Genomic DNA, 16,566 nt, shown 5'->3' on the forward strand with positions numbered 1-16,566 from the left:
CCATTTAGCAATGCTCAAAACAAAGCTCAGAAGTTCAGCTTATGTTGGTGTATTATGTATGCATTAACTCTCTGCTAAAGTGTTTTGTTTGTGTGCTTTACAGAAGGTGCTGCGGAGGATGAAAATGAAGATCAAGTGTGAAGAAGATGGAGTGCTTATTAATTAAAACTAAGAAACGTTCACACACTTGTCTCTGATTTTTTGGGCTTCGTTGGTTCTTGTCAATACTAGTGTTAACATATGGAAACATTTAGTGGTTTGCCCTTTAGTGCTCAAGTCACAGTTTTGGCCATCTTATCTTTTAATTTGACATTATTTGAAGATGAAAATACCTTTGCAGTAGTGTAATGCTATGGAGGAAGGAGAAAGTAAGCGGGATTATAAATCCACATTTGGTGGTTATGACCTAAATCAGCTTTAAAGCGATCCTGGTTAAGGCCTTTGGTCCTAAAGCGGCTTCTTCAAATGCTCCAGAGACTCAGCTTGAGGCCGGACCAAGGAGACCAGGTTGTCCAGCAACCTTTACCAGAATCATCTTCTCCACTGGGAGCCCACTCACAAGCCCCAGAAGCTTCTGAATATCAGAAGGCGTGAAATAAGATGCTGTTCTCAATGATGTTTATGAGTCTTTCGTGATTTTATTGCAATCAAAACATCTTGATGAATTATATGACAATACCTAAATGATTCTGTGAATCACAAACCTGAGGAAAAGAACTGTGATATAGAAAGGTCTCAGATTGAAAAAATACAGACTACTTATTTCCAGAGGTTCTTATAAATATATTTTACGGTAATACTTAGATTAAAACTAACATGTTTCTAAACTTCAATTTGATGATCCACTGATTCCGTCATACAGTAAGCATGCACAATAACTGTAACTGCAAAGTCATGGTCTTCAGTTTCAGGCACACCGTTGAATGAAAAAGATTCAACACTATTGCATATATCACACAAGCAGCCACACTAACACACAGATCAGTCCTTCATTGTCATATATTAATGTGCTTGGAAAACATGAAATAAATATTGAAAGGACCACAACATTTCTGATCTTCCAAAGCGACACACTAAGGCACTGCTGCTCCTTAAGGAAATGGGTGAACTTCAAGAAAAAAAACATGTCCAGGCCACCGTATACAACTTATATTTTTCTTAAATAAATAATTTTTGCGATTGTGACATTGTGACCTACTTTAAGTACATTAATCAAAAAAATTCATTGTTATGGGTCCTGTATAGGAGGTTTCAATAATTCTCATTATTCTAAATGGTGATTCTCATACTGTAATACAGTACGTAATATAAATAAAATAAGCATAAATTAAAGCCAGTACAACAAATTCTACAACATGGTACTTGTCAAATTAAGTATTACAAGAAAAAAATAAGCCTTATTTCCCCAATACAACACTGAGACATTGGGTAAATGTATGTGCTTACTTATGAAATAATGTCACAATGTAAAAATGTATTAAACATCAGCTCTCTTTGAGCGAAATATTGTCTTATTTCTGGTGGAGAGAAAGATGACCACAACCTGTCCTTTTTCTGAGTTTCACCCAATTTAACTTTAAAAACTGTCCTAGTTACAACACCGCTGCAATCTGGTATGTTCTTGCACACATTTGATACTCTGCTTCCATTCCAATAACTTAACTTCTTTTTGTTTTAACAAGTCAGTCTGTAAATGTACTGAAATGTGCACCGCATATAAATTAATTAAGCTTTAAAATTAAAACATAAAATCGAAATGTAAAACATAAAAGAGAACTTTGGGTTTCTAGGCAGGATCGTGCACAGTGTCGCTGTTTAGACGGAGATAGAGCCCTCCCTGAAGTTGGTTTTCCCAATCAGAACGTTTAACAGAATGGCTTTTCTCTCTCTTCTTTCCTTCTGTGCCTTTTTAATGATGTCATCAAGTTGTGACTCATCCTGTCGCCCAACCAGGTAACCCTTGCCCCCATAGCCATCAGCTACGATGTGATAATCTGCAAGCAGAAAACAAGAAAAAAACGAATTCATACTTTTGTATCCAAATACAGTATAGAAGAAAGTCAAATGTCAGTGCTGCTGTATTCCTTGAGTGTACAACTGCTGGACACTATGCAATCCTATAATGTCACAGGTGCTACGGAAGACTCAACAATAAATTACTAAATAACAAAAATGGTAAATAACTGTGACCCAGACTTCTCTTTTAAAGCGATTTTACACGTAGTTGAACTGTACGGTACAACAACATTCAAGTAAATAATTTCCCTGGTTAGTAATATGACATCACAGGTCAAAGAACATATATGCAACAATATCCTTTTTCTGAAAAACATCTTGATCCACATATTTTTTTGAAGACTCGGGAGGTGTACTGTAAACTTCAAACTCGTGCTAAATCCTACATTTATGACAACATTTTGAAAATATTATTAGAGTAAACCATCTCACCTGTGAAGGCGAGACCACAGGCTACATTGCTCCCGAGCAAAGGCACTTGTTCTCTGGAGATCTGACTCCAGCAGGCATCATTTCCGACCAGAGCGATCACTGGTGTCTGACATGACGTGAAAAAACAGCTCATTTACAATCGTTCTGGCTTATATACTGCATTTATGCATTATGCACTTACAATATAAGTCTATGGGGACAATCACATAACATGCTTCATCTGCTGTTGATCGCATATGGAAAGGGTTAAAAATGTTATGATTTTTTAATTCATTTGTAAATAAATCAAATGTAATCCAAAACCCTATTACGCCCTGTCCTGTCTTTTAAATAGATATGTAAACTATTTATATGTGAGGTTTGGCCGTGTTTTCCCCACCTTGTGGCGTGTAAAGGTATCAAATTCAGCTACACTGTATCCAAGGGAACCATCACCGTAAATGATCCAAACCTGTAACACACACATCGCACCACGTGGGAAAAGCTGTTTCAATAACTGGGGCAAATGTCACTACAGTCAGGTCAGCTAGGTCCTCTGGTCAAACAGAGATCAATATCAAAGCATTCAATACAATTTAACTTCTTTACAGTCTTACCTCAGAGTCAGGTCGACAGAGCTTGGCCCCCAGAGCAAAACCTCCTCCAACACCCAGAGTCCCAAAAGCTCCTGGAGTGAATAGCAGAAAACAGAATCATCAATTCCTTCAAAACGGTGCTTTAGATGTTCACAAACAGGTCAAAAAATATCGATAGTCCTGCTAACCTGGGTCTAGCCAGCGCAGCGGGCCCCGCGGCCTCATGATATAAGCAGCACTGCCGACAAAATCTCCCCCGGCGGCCACTATGATGCTGTCCTCATTCAAAAGCTCATCCACCCGGTGCAGAACATTCAGAGGATTCAGATGCATCTCTGTCTTCTCATCTGCTTTGGCTCTGAGATAAACAAATAGGCAGCGAGATGAAACTAAAGGGAGTTATAGGTCATAGGTTTACACATTCAGTCTCCTGAGACAAAGCTGACATGCAAGCAAGAATAGAAAAGGTGGGGAAAGTTCACCTCTTAGTTTTCTCTTTGACGTAATCTCCTTCTTTCAGACTTTGAGGCCATTCCTCTGGGCATCTGTGTCCCTTGAGGGCTTTAGAGAGACGCAGGAGGAAAGAGCCAGCATCGCCTGAAACATTTGGAAAACAAATTGTCAGTGTAGAACCCCTTTTTTAGTAGTGTATATGTACTGTATGTATACACAGGTTATAACTTAAGTTATACAAATATGATGTAGCTGTAATCCGCTGAGCGGCTAAACTGGGAGTGCTGTATTTGTGACGCATCAAAAAGGACATCATACATACAAAAAACAGAAAGCTTTCCAATACTCCAATTATTACTCCACAAACATGTTGCAAAAATAAATTGCTGGTCAACAAAGAGTACACTTACTCCCCATTCACCCCCTCCTGACCCACAACAGGTGAGCAGGTGCCCGATAACCACTTCCTACATATCTCACGACCCCTCCCAAATCATGTGACGCATTTACCATTTCATGTCCACTACAGATGGATTTTGATTCTAGTTTATTTAGTGCAGAGCTTTTTAAACTTCAAAAGGTCCCAAAAGATATACATATTTTATATACATATAATATACACAATAAAGTACAGTCTCTTTACAAAACATTGATCACAAGATTGTAAGTGTGTAATGTAAATGATGTGCCCAAATGATAAAATACTGTAGTAGAGTATACTATAATATTTACTATAGTAAACTGTAGTAAAATGTCAAGATACTCCGGTATAGGGTGTTCAATTAAGTATAGGCCTATTACAGTTAATGAATTAAAACTAGTTAGATACTATAGTTAATACTATAGTACAGAGAATTTTATTTTCATTAATGTATTATACATTATGTATTCAGGAAAGAAATTAAACTGCACTTCTTCACCTTGAATGGCCACTGTTGGTTTCCAGAACATGTCCGAGTTCTTCAATAGCTGACTTCTGTCTCTGTTAACTGCAATGATTTTACTCCGTCGGTTCAGCACCCTTCCATAACCCAATCTGAAGTCACACACTGTGCCTACAAACCAAAACAAATCATGTATTGACATCTAGAAAAAGAATAGCTTAGTTTTCTAAGCATTCCGAACAGTATAAAACCATAGAAAATAAAAAGACACTAGATGGCGCTGTTACTCACCTGCCAGCAGCACAAGATCAGCATCTTTCAAGGCATCTCTCCTGTTCTGTCTGATGTGCAGTAGACTGTTCTTTCCCAGCATGCCCCGAGACATCCCACCCAGGAAGCAAGGAATGCCTAAAGACTCTAGGGCCTTTCTGTAAGACACACATCCAAAAAGAGAGTTCAAACTTCAACCATGAGTTACATGTCCGGGTGCTATAAATCAATAATTGTTGCCGTTTTTGGCTCATGCTTACACAACTAAAGCATTATTCTATATGATCAATTTATTCAATACATACAGTAACTGTGTTGGTTGCATATGGAGCATAAAAACCCTTTGGACCTAAAGCAGTGGTTCTCGAACTGGGGGCCCCAAGATTGATCCAGGGGGACACGGAATTTGTATCATACTTTTCACGCAATCAAACACTAGAAAAATAACCAAAATTATTTATGTTTCAGCATTGTATAACTGAATATGTTTTTGGTTTCTTAAAATTCTAGTTTAGGATTATGCGACTTTATTTTGGGGAGGGTCGAAAATGCACTGTACAACAAGGAAAACGTTTGAGAACTACGGACCTAAAGGGATAGTTCACACCAAGATTTAAACTCTTTTTTTGTAAGAAAAATAAATATTTGTTCTGCAGAATACAAAAGAAGATATTTGTTGGTAGCCAAACAACACCGCCCCATTGACTTGGCCCCAAAATGATTTCTCAACATATTTTCTTTTCCACATAAAAATGAACCAGAAGTTTTGAACCACATGAGAATATAATTTTTTGAGATAATTTTTTTTGAGTGTTATTTTATACTTCTAATGCCCTTTATTGCAAAGAAAAATAAATAGTAAGCAGGTCTAAAGTAGCAGAACGGGTTTTTTCACGATATGATTTAAAAAAATGTAAAGGTGTCAACCAGTATATGTCAATATTAAATGTTTAATGTTTACTGTTTAATGAAGGAGGGGTGTCTTTAAATATCTAGACTGGCACCACAAAGACAATAGGTTTAATATCCAGAAGGGGATTGATGAACTACTCCATGAACGAGTATGACACAAACTGGGTAAAGACAGAATGGCTAAATGACCTGACATCATCTGCAGGTGTAGGCGGCAAGGTTGCTTGGCTGCCCAACAGTATGACGGGTTTCTTGGCTCGGCTCACCAGTTCCACACATCTTTGAATCTGGAAATGAATGAAACAACTTGAATACCGAGTCATGTAAATAAGATCTAATCTGCCGTGTCTGAAGTAAAAGTCACAGCTTTCTAGATCATTTCATTCTGCCCTGTTATGGTTCATGTTAAAGATGATGAGAATCAAATGAGATCTAATGTGACGCAACCATAAAAGCAATTAATAATACATCTCAAATGGCCATTAAATGATTGACAGGTCTCACCTCATCCTCTGTGGCCTGCGGGATGTGAACGGGAAGTGGGGAGGGATCACGGTTTTCCCAAGCTCCAGCAAATAAGTTAGATAAGTGATTTTTAAGATACCTGGCGGATAACAAACAAAAACACTTTCAACGTAAAAGTGATTGCCTTTCCTTTAATAATGAAATAAAGCGTAAGAAAATTGGAGGAAATAAAAAGTGAGAAATGTTTTACCGTGCAGTGATTTTGCCCATAAGACCTTTGGGAGTGTTTTTAGGGGCAAACTCTTTTTCCACCACATGGAAAGGGTACAGCGTGTCTATGGGAAGCTCGATAAACACTGGGCCTGTGAAATTGTTATACACATCAAACTGTACTTATGCACACAGAGTCAGGTCATGTACTCTCTAAAAAGTGTGATTCACTATATCTTAACTTGTCTGAAAAGTGACATGTTTCAATCACTCACAAAAATGATAAATGATTAAATGAAAAAATGGTCATTCGCAGCATTACCTGGTGTGCCAGACTGTGCCACGGCCAATGCTTTTCTCACAGTAGGAACGATTTCTCTCACTGTTCTCACTGAAGCACAGAACTTACAGAGGGGTTTAAAGAGAGACATCTGGTCAATATCCTGCAGGGCTCCTCTACCCTAAAAAACACAAAAATCGAATGTCAAAAGGAAGAGTGGTGGGTTATTCTTGTACAAATTGTAGATTTTCATATTTATAACAGATCACAAAACCATCACATATGACACACACTTAAAATATTACTGTTCGCTGTATTAACAAAAACAATGAATGTCTTAAGCTAGGATCTCTTCTACGTTACACACACGACTCAACAGAATGTTCATATCAAATGTATTTTACAGTAAGATATACTATGTCTGCAACTTTTCAGCACCAATGAGAATTTATGGGATCAGATTGACAAAACATTCTTAGGAGGACAATACTCATCAAGCATCGCGTTAGTTCAGGCAGGTCACGTCAGTTTAGATCGATCCAGCTGACAGTCAGCTGTTCCGACATGCACCAATCCTAACCCGACACACTTCACAGCGCAGCATTTAAATCCCCATTCATTCCGCATTACAGCCTGGCAGTAACTGCAGTTTCTCGTTGCGGTACACCGAAATACTGATAAGCAATACGTTGCAATGAGAACACCATTCATTTATACAGCAGTTCTCGTTCTATTGGCATTCATGTCTGCTCAGGATTCCGACGATGATATGCTCCTTCCAGAGGATACCGGGGAAATATGCGATACAGATGACGGCCCGATTCGCGCCAGGAGGAGAAGCTCTCGTTTAGCTAGTAAAAATCCTACCCAGCTCATCTCAGAATGGCCAGTCGAAAAGATCCTAGCGACTCTATACAGCCTTAATATCCAAGCTCCTCTCGGAGTCGAACACGAGGAACTATTCGATTTCTTTTTGGAATGCATACCTGAAACTCCGTCGACGCCCGCAACACCGTCCAGCTCCAAAAAAGCCACCGCAAAAAGGAAGCGGTGCGCCCCTTCCTCTCCCGGACATACATCAAAAAAGCGCGATTCAGAGAAAGTCGGCAACGCCTCCGAGGACCCTGTGATGAAAGTTCTTCAAAGCATTCAGCTCTCTCTTTCCGACCTTAACGGCAGGATACAGGTACTGGAGAGTCGGCCTTCATCAAACTCAACTATCTGCTCTTCAATGCCCACCTTTCACTCGGCGGCAGCAGCGTTCGACCCCTCCATGGCGGATCCATTAGGCACGATACCGCGCAGGTCGCTAGCAACGGCACTTCCAGCCCCCATCATCGGAGCTCCTTTCTTTCCTCCAGCCGCTGCAATATCACCCCAACTACGCACGCAAATCCTCGCAGGTATCGACATTAATTTGGTCAAAATTCTGCTTTGTTCGGACAGTCAAGACAAACGCCTTGTAGACTGCGGAGACATTTCTGTGCTTTTGAAAGACAATGATCATAGACTTTCTAACTGCTTAACCATGCCAGAATTCTATGTTGCTTTTGGAATCTACAGAGATGTGATTTGCGAAATTTATCCAGAACGTAGAGCCGAGCTAGACACGTATTTAGCCATTATTTCTGACCTCGCCATGTCTTACGGCGGAACCTTGTTCTATGAGTATCATAAATCTTTTTCAGCAAAATCCGCCATGTACATTCAAAGGTTTAACCAAAGGCTAGATTGGTCCGTGGTAGACTTGGCTTTAATTAGCAGACATTTTACTGGCCATCGTGCCTTATCCTGCTCTTTATGCGGGTCGTTTACGCACAGCCCTTCCCTGTGCCCGAGGTCCGCTAAACCATCTCATTCAGGCAGCATTCCAAAAGAGGTGGCCAAGGAGAAGGTCATCCATACTCCTATGTGTTTCAATTTCAATGAAAATGTTTGCAGATTTCCTAATTGTAAATTTATTCATGCATGCAGTTATTGCGGAGACGGGCATCCGAAGGCATTATGTCCACGAAGATCCCGTCCATTAAAAAAGAACAAATAAAGCCTTCCACTCCTGTCAACATTCCTGAACTCGGCAAAGCATTAACGAAGCATCCCAACCGCTGTTTCGTCTCTTATCTATTAAATGGACTTCTTCACGGTTTTCTCGCCGGCTTGTCGAGTCTCCCCAAATCTTCTCACGTTTGTAATAATTTGCAGTCAGCTCACAAGGAACCACAAGTAGTCGACAGTTTGTTGACAAAAGAGATCGAAAAGGGTTACATGATCGGACCTTTCGACCGCCCTCCCTTCCATACATTTCGAATTAATCCTATAGGCATAGCCACAAGAAAATATTCGGGAAAAAAGCGTCTAATCATAGATCTGTCAGCCCCTCATGACAACGAACATGTCCCAAGCATCAACAGCTTAATACCCCTCGAAAATTTTTCTCTGTTTTACAGCACAATCGATGACGCAATTCAGTTGATTAAAACGGCCGGGAAGGGTGCCTGGTTGGGAAAAGCAGATATCGTCGATGCCTTTAAAGTCATGCCACTCCATCCGTCGCAATGGCATTTGTTCGGAGTTAAATGGCGTGAGAAAACCTTCTTTTCCGTTAGACTCGCTTTCGGATGCCGCAGCAGCCCACGTATTTTCGATACATTATCAGAAGCGCTATGCTGGATTTTGTTAAATAATTGTAAATTGCCGTTCGTGCTCCATTTGCTAGACGATTTTCTGGTCATAGACTATCCCCACTCCTCGCCAGAGCGATGCATCAATAATTTGAAAAGAACATTCAGCAAATTAGGTGTTCCTTTATCAGAAGAGAAAACTATCGGCCCAGTAAACGTCATCAACTTCCTCGGAATTACTTTAGATAGCAATCTCATGCAAGCTTCGTTGCCCCTCGATAAACTACAGCGCATCAGAGAGACAATGAAGGAAGTTACTCGTCACGAGAGTATTACAAAAAGGGAATTACTTTCACTGCTCGGACATCTTAATTTCGCCATGCGGATCATTCCGCAAGGTCGCTTTTTATTTCCAGGCTTCTAGATCTTGCAAAAACCGTCCCCAAATTGCACGATCCCATCAAGCTGGATTCTGGTTGTAAATCCGAAATGCAATATTGGTCATGGCTTTGCGATAACTGGAACGGCATCTCTTTTTTCCATAACGAAGTGGTCGAGACCTCCGTCTCGCTCAAATTTTTTACCGACGCCGCTCCGTCAATCGGTTTCGGAGGGTTTTTCAACAACCAATGGTTTGCTAGCGCTTGGCCCAAAGATCTGTCGTCTCTTCCAAAAAACACACTATCCATAGCACTATTAGAACTGTACCCCGTAGTCGTGGCTTGTATTCTTTGGGGCAGTCAATGGTCTAGGAAACAAATAATAGTTTATTGCGACAATGAAGCCACAGTACACATCATAAATAAAGGGCGCTCCAAAGTACCATTCATCAACAAATTTCTAAGGCGTTTAATGTGGACATGTATTAGTGGTAACTTTACGCTCCGTGCCGCGCACATACCTGGCCTCGACAACAAAGTAGCTGATTGTCTGTCTCGTTTCAAATTTCAGGAGTTCAAAATACTGTGCCCAGATGCTACTCCTTCAGGCATGCCTTGCCCACCTTTCGCCCTGACTGTCCTCGACTAAAAGCCTTGCAGTCATATCTCTCTGCAGCCGCAGCACTCATGAGATCAAGTCTAGCAAAATCAACATTAAAAACTTATGACTCCGCCTGGTTTCACTTTACCTCTTTTTGTTCTGTCTTTGCAGTTTCCATTTTGCCTGTAAATATACCAATTGTATGTGCATATATCACGCATTGTCTTTTATCACGAAACATGCAGGTTTCCTCGATCAAAAGTCAGGTTTCAGGTATTCAATTCCACCTAAGATGCCTCGACCCATCCATTCGCAGCCTTTTGGGACACCCATCCATTCGCTTGCTGCTCGACGGCATCAAAAAAGGAGCACCGAAAACGAAAGACAAACGCCTTCCTCTTACTTTTTCCTTGGTTAAAAGATTGGTAACTAAATTAAGGCACGGCTGTTTCGATCCTTATGCGGATTCACTGCTAGAGGCTGTCTTTCTTTGTGCTTTTTTCGGTTTTCTCAGGGTGGGCGAATTCACCACACAAAGCAACTATTTCGACCCTCTACACGACCTCACAGTTTCCGACATCACTTTTCACGTACAGTATCTTAAAATCTTTCTCAAACATTCCAAGTCTGACAGAGAACATAAAGGTATACCAGTGATTATTGCTCGTACTAATTCAGTTTTCTGCCCTTTTGATTCCATGTCACGATATATGAGTACACGCCCCCAAGCACGTCCCGAAGAGCCTCTATTCATCACAGAAGGGGGAAAAGCCATATCAAGATCCTGGTTTGCTTCCCGGTTCCGTTTGGTCTGTCAGTCATGTGGCTTACCACCGAAGCAATACACTACGCACTCATTCCGCATCGGGGGAGCAACAACAGCTGCCGCAGTAACCTCTAGCCACACACTGAAAGCTTTGGGACGATGGTCTTCCGACGCTTACGAACGTTACATTCGCCCCGAAATTAAGGACATTATAGAGGCACAAAGAGCTATGGCTTCTGTATGATATATATGGCTTCTCCTACGGCACTGCCCGTTATATATATATTTATATATATATATGTTTTTTTTTTTTTTTTTTTTTTTTTTTTTTTCTCTCTGTACGTTACAATAAATCAGACTGCAACATAGTAATTCGTCATGTGTCCAGTCAAGTGTAAAGGGCGTAAGCTTCCCCGGAGACTACTGGCAATTGCTATAGGGTGCACGCTTCCCCTGCCATCACTGCAGTTTATTTCGCTTCAGGCGTACTTACTAACCATTCACCAGCCATTATGCTCAGGGCGTACGCTTCCCCTTCGTACCAATTACAGATAATCGCTTAGGGCGTATGCTTCCCCTTCCCAATATTCAACATACAAGCGTGGCGGGGCGTATGCTTCCCCCATCCACCATTTACCAGGCAACTGCTTAGGGTATACGCTTCCCCTGCCCAAATTTAACAGTCAATTGCTTCAGGGTGTATGCTTCCCCTGTCTACAATTAACTAGTATGGCAATCCGATAACCTAATTATTCATCAAGGTTGTCAGCATTGTGTTGGGGGTTATTGGCATATGGTTTCGTTTTGGGGTTTCGACTCTCGGATCTCCCCGCCCCGTCCAGGAATTCGTGCCGGACGAGCGCGCGGAGTCTGCCCAGAACAGAACCATAACCCCAACATCAAATAGATGCTTTACTATTCAATAAAATATGTTTTCAAACGTAAGTGGTCCTGACTGAAATCAAGCATCGCGTTAGTTCAGGCAGGTCACGTCAGTTTAGATCGATCCAGCTGACAGTCAGCTGTTCCGACATGCACCAATCCTAACCCGACACACTTCACAGCGCAGCATTTAAATCCCCATTCATTCCGCATTACAGCCTGGCAGTAACTGCAGTTTCTCCCACCCTCCATCCCCAACTTCACCTCATTTACAAATCAATCTGTGCTTCAGTGATTACGCGTCCGTATAACACATGTATATACTTCATGGTTCTGTTCGATACTCAGGGGGGTTTCGACTCTCGGATCTCCCCGCCCCGTCCAGGAATTCGTGCCGGACGAGCGCGCGGAGTCTGCCCAGAACAGAACCATAACCCCAACATCAAATAGATGCTTTACTATTCAATAAAATATGTTTTCAAACGTAAGTGGTCCTGACTGAAACATATTTATATCCACATCCTAATTTTATTTAAAAAAAGGAGTTTTATGTTCTTGCCATAAAGATCATCAGAAGTTAGAATAGCTTCACAGATGTTTTATACATGGGTCGAAATAAATTGATAAAGTGATTTTGTGTCCATAGAAAGCACATTAAATATAAGTAAAATGTCTTTTTACTTACAACGTAAAGTTTCTTGGACAATAAAGTCACAATTTGGTTGAAATACTGTTACATTGTCATTCAGCGTAACACAATATGTACAAATTCAGAATTTTACTTATTAAAATATATAAAATAATTAGGGGAGCATTTACATTTTATTGTGCTTTAAATATGTAAAAAAGATTATTGACCATTGGCCGAATTTTTTTTTTTTACAAATCATTAGCATTTAGTGTGAAAGTAACTATTCTCTTTTTATATGTGATAAATAGATTTTTGTGATAAATAGACTTATTTATTTTATGCTTAAACCCTTTTTCGTAAAAAATAAAAATTATTTTAGCAGTGCGGAATTTCATTTGAATATAATGATGATGATATAATGACATTCTTGTTCAGAGCAAGTCGAAACATTGAATGTCACAAGTATTCCGACAAATATAAAGTAACGACTCTATAATACAAGAATAAGTGTTCACAACATCATAATGCTAGCTAACAGTTTACTTTTCATAGCTTATTGTATGGCATCATACGTCTTCCAGAAGGAAACGAGCGTAATGCCATCCAGACATTCACCACTTCAACTCAGAAGAAAGTCCAGGAGTCCGGCTTGTGGCTTTCTCCGTCAGGAGTGTTGGGAACGTCTCCAGATGGTCTGGTGGGGTCATCTGAAATATTGGAGGTCAAGTGTCCCTTCAATCCAAGAGACATGACAATAAATGATTCAGTGAAAATGAAGGGCTTCTGTCTCAGTAAGAAAGGAGATACTTACAGCTTGCGCAAAGACCATCACTACTGGCACCAAGTACAGGGGCAGCTACACCTCACTGAAAGACAAACCTGCTACTTCGTTGTGTGGACCACAAAAGACCACGTCATTATACCCGTAGCCCGAGATGACGCTTGGATGTCAAACCTGCAGGTCCTGGAAAACTTCTTTAAAACCAAGATGCTTCCAAAGATGATGTGAGAAAAGTCATTTTATAATAAATATATAGTTTAGAAAGAGTCCCCGTTATTAGAGAGTTGACTCAAATATGATTATCATAAAAATGTATGTAAGGTAATGTTATTTGGGATATAAGATGGTTATTGTTAATAGTTGGTGGGTGGAGTCTCCTGTTTGTGTTGTTGTGTAATCCATTTTGTTAAGATTAAAAAAAACATTTAAAAAAATCTGAATAAAAAAGCTGTTGAATGATAAATACACAATGTTTACTCCCCTGTTGAAAAATGGTGAAAAATAAAAGATGTGAAATCAGAATTCAGCTGTCAATCTCAATATTATAGTGGTTCAGTTGTGCAGTAATATGCTGTAAAGCATTTTCTTATATATTATCATGCAGTTTGATGACCAGTCACAAACCAAATCATAGTTTTTCTCTAAAATATTCATAATAACTTTTAACCTTAAACCTTGATGGAAAATACACATAGTGTTATGCTTTAGCTGGCCACGTGACATGCGTGTGAATTTCAGCGCTCAAGTGTGAACGGATCACATGTGTTTGGTGTTTGTCTTTAGTTCTGTTGTGTTTTAAGAGTTGACTGAGGTTCTGTAAGACTGAACCTCTCTTCACATGTTCTACAACATGACCTTTGACCTCACACACATACACCGGTTTCATGGTGTCTTTACGTAACCTTAGTTTTTATCATCATTAATAATCTTCAGAGAAAGTAAAATAAAGGTCCCCATCACATGCTTTTAACCATGATTTTTCCAATAGTACACAATGCACCAAAAAACATGGTTCATTTCCGTAAGGTTTTAAAACATTTAGTCATTCTCTTTCATAAAAACAGACCAAAAGGCTTCAATGCATCATCGCGCACAACACACATTTCTGCACCACAGAATGAAAATGTCCCTTATGAACGTCACGTACCTCTGAACAACCTCAACAGAGACATACGGAGACAACAGAGCATTAAGGTTCTGAGCTTCCGCTGCTGTAGTAAAACTACATTTATCACAGATGTTTCACAATCTCTGTATCCGTTGCCATTTGGTTGGAGACGCATTTGTGCTTGTGTTCTGTATTTTTATTGTTATGTGATTCACTACTATGGTCCGTCATGACTCTTATATCGTCCGTGTGATGGTTTCCAGCGCTATCTAGTGGTGTAGCTCATGATGGGCTGCGGTAACGTGTCTGAATCTGAACGTTTCTAAAAACAAACACAACATATGTGCTCGCTGTAGTGAAATATTCCCTAAAGTGGTACAAATGTTAAACCAATGTGTCATCTACAATACTGTATATTGACTGCGCACGTACGAGGTGTTTATCACTGTAAACACTTAGCAACTCAAACATGCACTGAATTTTTACAGATACTGAAACTATGTCAGAGATGTATAAACATGTAAATAGAGTCTTGACGATATTTCCAAATATATGAATGATCAATATACACTCCCCGTCCAAAAAAAGTCTTATGACCACATCACCCCTATTATGAAGGCCCTTCACTGGCTGCCCATCCAACACCGAAGAGTTTTTTAAATCCCTTTATATGTCTATAAGCCCCCAGTTATTTGTCAGAGCCGCTGCATTCCTACATGCCTCAGGAACTTGAATCTCCTTACGGTCCCCCAGTCCAGACTTAAATGCAGAGGAGACCGAGCATCTTCTGTAGCTGGCCCTATGCTTTGGAACACTAGAGGTCAGAGTGACCCCCTCTTTTTTCATTTTCATATCACGTCTAAAAACGTATTTATTCGATCTGGCCCACCATTAAGGATGTTGATTTTCAGTTTTTTTATTTGCTTTTATTGCTGTTTTTTAGTCTGAGGTCTAGACTGACTTTGGTCAGTCGTGTGCTCTATAAATAAATGAACTGATAGAAATATATGAGTATACTCTTTATGCACATTGAGAATGTTTAAAAACACGTTTAGAAAAACAAAGATAACGTTATTGTTAGATTGAAGATTTCATAAAGCTTTGCAGAATGAATGGAGTATATGAGGCACCTCACAGAAACATGCAGCGCAGTGGCAGATAACACGAGGATCTTACTGAACATCTGATGGCATTACACATGTGCTGGACTGCTTTACATGTTAAACTAGTGCTGTTAATTCAATCTGTTTATGTAGTTTAGTATATTGATATATTTGTTCAAAACTACCACCTATAATGTCATAAAAATACTTTAAGTAAACAAACAATAAATTCTTCTTCTAAAGCAAATGTTATAATGCGATTATTTCATTGCCTCAGATTGAACTTTATGAAAGGTTTGTACAGCTCTGGTTGAAGTGATCACATTATAAATGTTTCAGAATGCTTGAGATGTGACGTAATCACTTATAAACACAGAGTTCTTGGCCTCCTGCACTTTTTCATCCGTCTCAAACATCTTATCAGATAAATCCTGCTGTTCAGAAGACACATAAGTGAAGTTTGTGAGATCTGTGTTCTGACTGTCCCATATTCCTGTAGTGAGCTGGTGGGAGGACGTTACTGTGACTTTATGAGAAATGAACAGATGATTCAGATCCTCAGTGTCGGTCAGCCGTGTGTTCTGTATCATGGTGCTGTGATGGGCGTCTAAAACCTCAACATCACACCAATGACACTCCTCTATACTGAATGTACGGATCTTTTCACTCGCCTTGAAAAAAACAACAACATGGCAACAGTGACATTGAAGCTTAGAAATAACAAGCATGAGTTACATTAAATTATGTTTATAGTGATGAATTACGTCATAAAGATCTTCATCCAGGTCCAGCGCTTTTATGTGCAGAAATCTGAATTCTTCATGAATTTCTCTCAGTCTGGAAAAGATGAAACATTGAAACGTCAACATGATGAAGAGAAGAAAACAATAGTAAGTGCTGCATTCAATCGCAGGACATGTGATGATATTCAAATGATGTTCTTTAAATATATTAGAAGACTCACTTTTTCTGGCAATAACACAGACAAATGCAACAGCCGACCAACACCAGGAGCGAAACTAAAATCTTAGCTGACAGCAGATAATCTGTTGACAGAAGAATTATCACACAAATATAGACATATTTACACTAAACCAGGAGTCTCATTTATCAACAGTGAGTAGAAAAGGTTTTATATTTTGTCCTACGAATGAAAATTACAATGTGCCTACGTACAAAAAAAACTGTATTTATCA

General features: G+C 39.7%; 1 protein-coding gene across 1 annotated transcript in view; it reads right to left on the reverse strand.

The window, feature by feature from the left end:
- Positions 1–1,815: 1,815 nt before the first annotated feature.
- Positions 1,816–16,566, reverse strand: part of LOC306902968 (2-hydroxyacyl-CoA lyase 2) — a gene marked incomplete at both ends in the record, with an annotated part of 77,688 nt that continues 62,937 nt past the window's right edge. Inside the window, 6 exons of the mRNA XM_079471888.1 lie at positions 1,816–1,994; positions 2,449–2,554; positions 2,828–2,899; positions 3,045–3,115; positions 3,212–3,381; positions 3,506–3,620. Coding sequence (XP_079328014.1) covers positions 1,816–1,994; positions 2,449–2,554; positions 2,828–2,899; positions 3,045–3,115; positions 3,212–3,381; positions 3,506–3,620 — 713 coding nt within the window. The remainder of the gene's footprint in view (positions 1,995–2,448; positions 2,555–2,827; positions 2,900–3,044; positions 3,116–3,211; positions 3,382–3,505; positions 3,621–16,566) is intronic.

Source organism: Barbatula barbatula (assembly GCF_947034865.1).
Source record: "Barbatula barbatula genome assembly, chromosome: 2".
NCBI classification, from domain to species: Eukaryota; Metazoa; Chordata; class Actinopteri; order Cypriniformes; family Nemacheilidae; genus Barbatula; species Barbatula barbatula.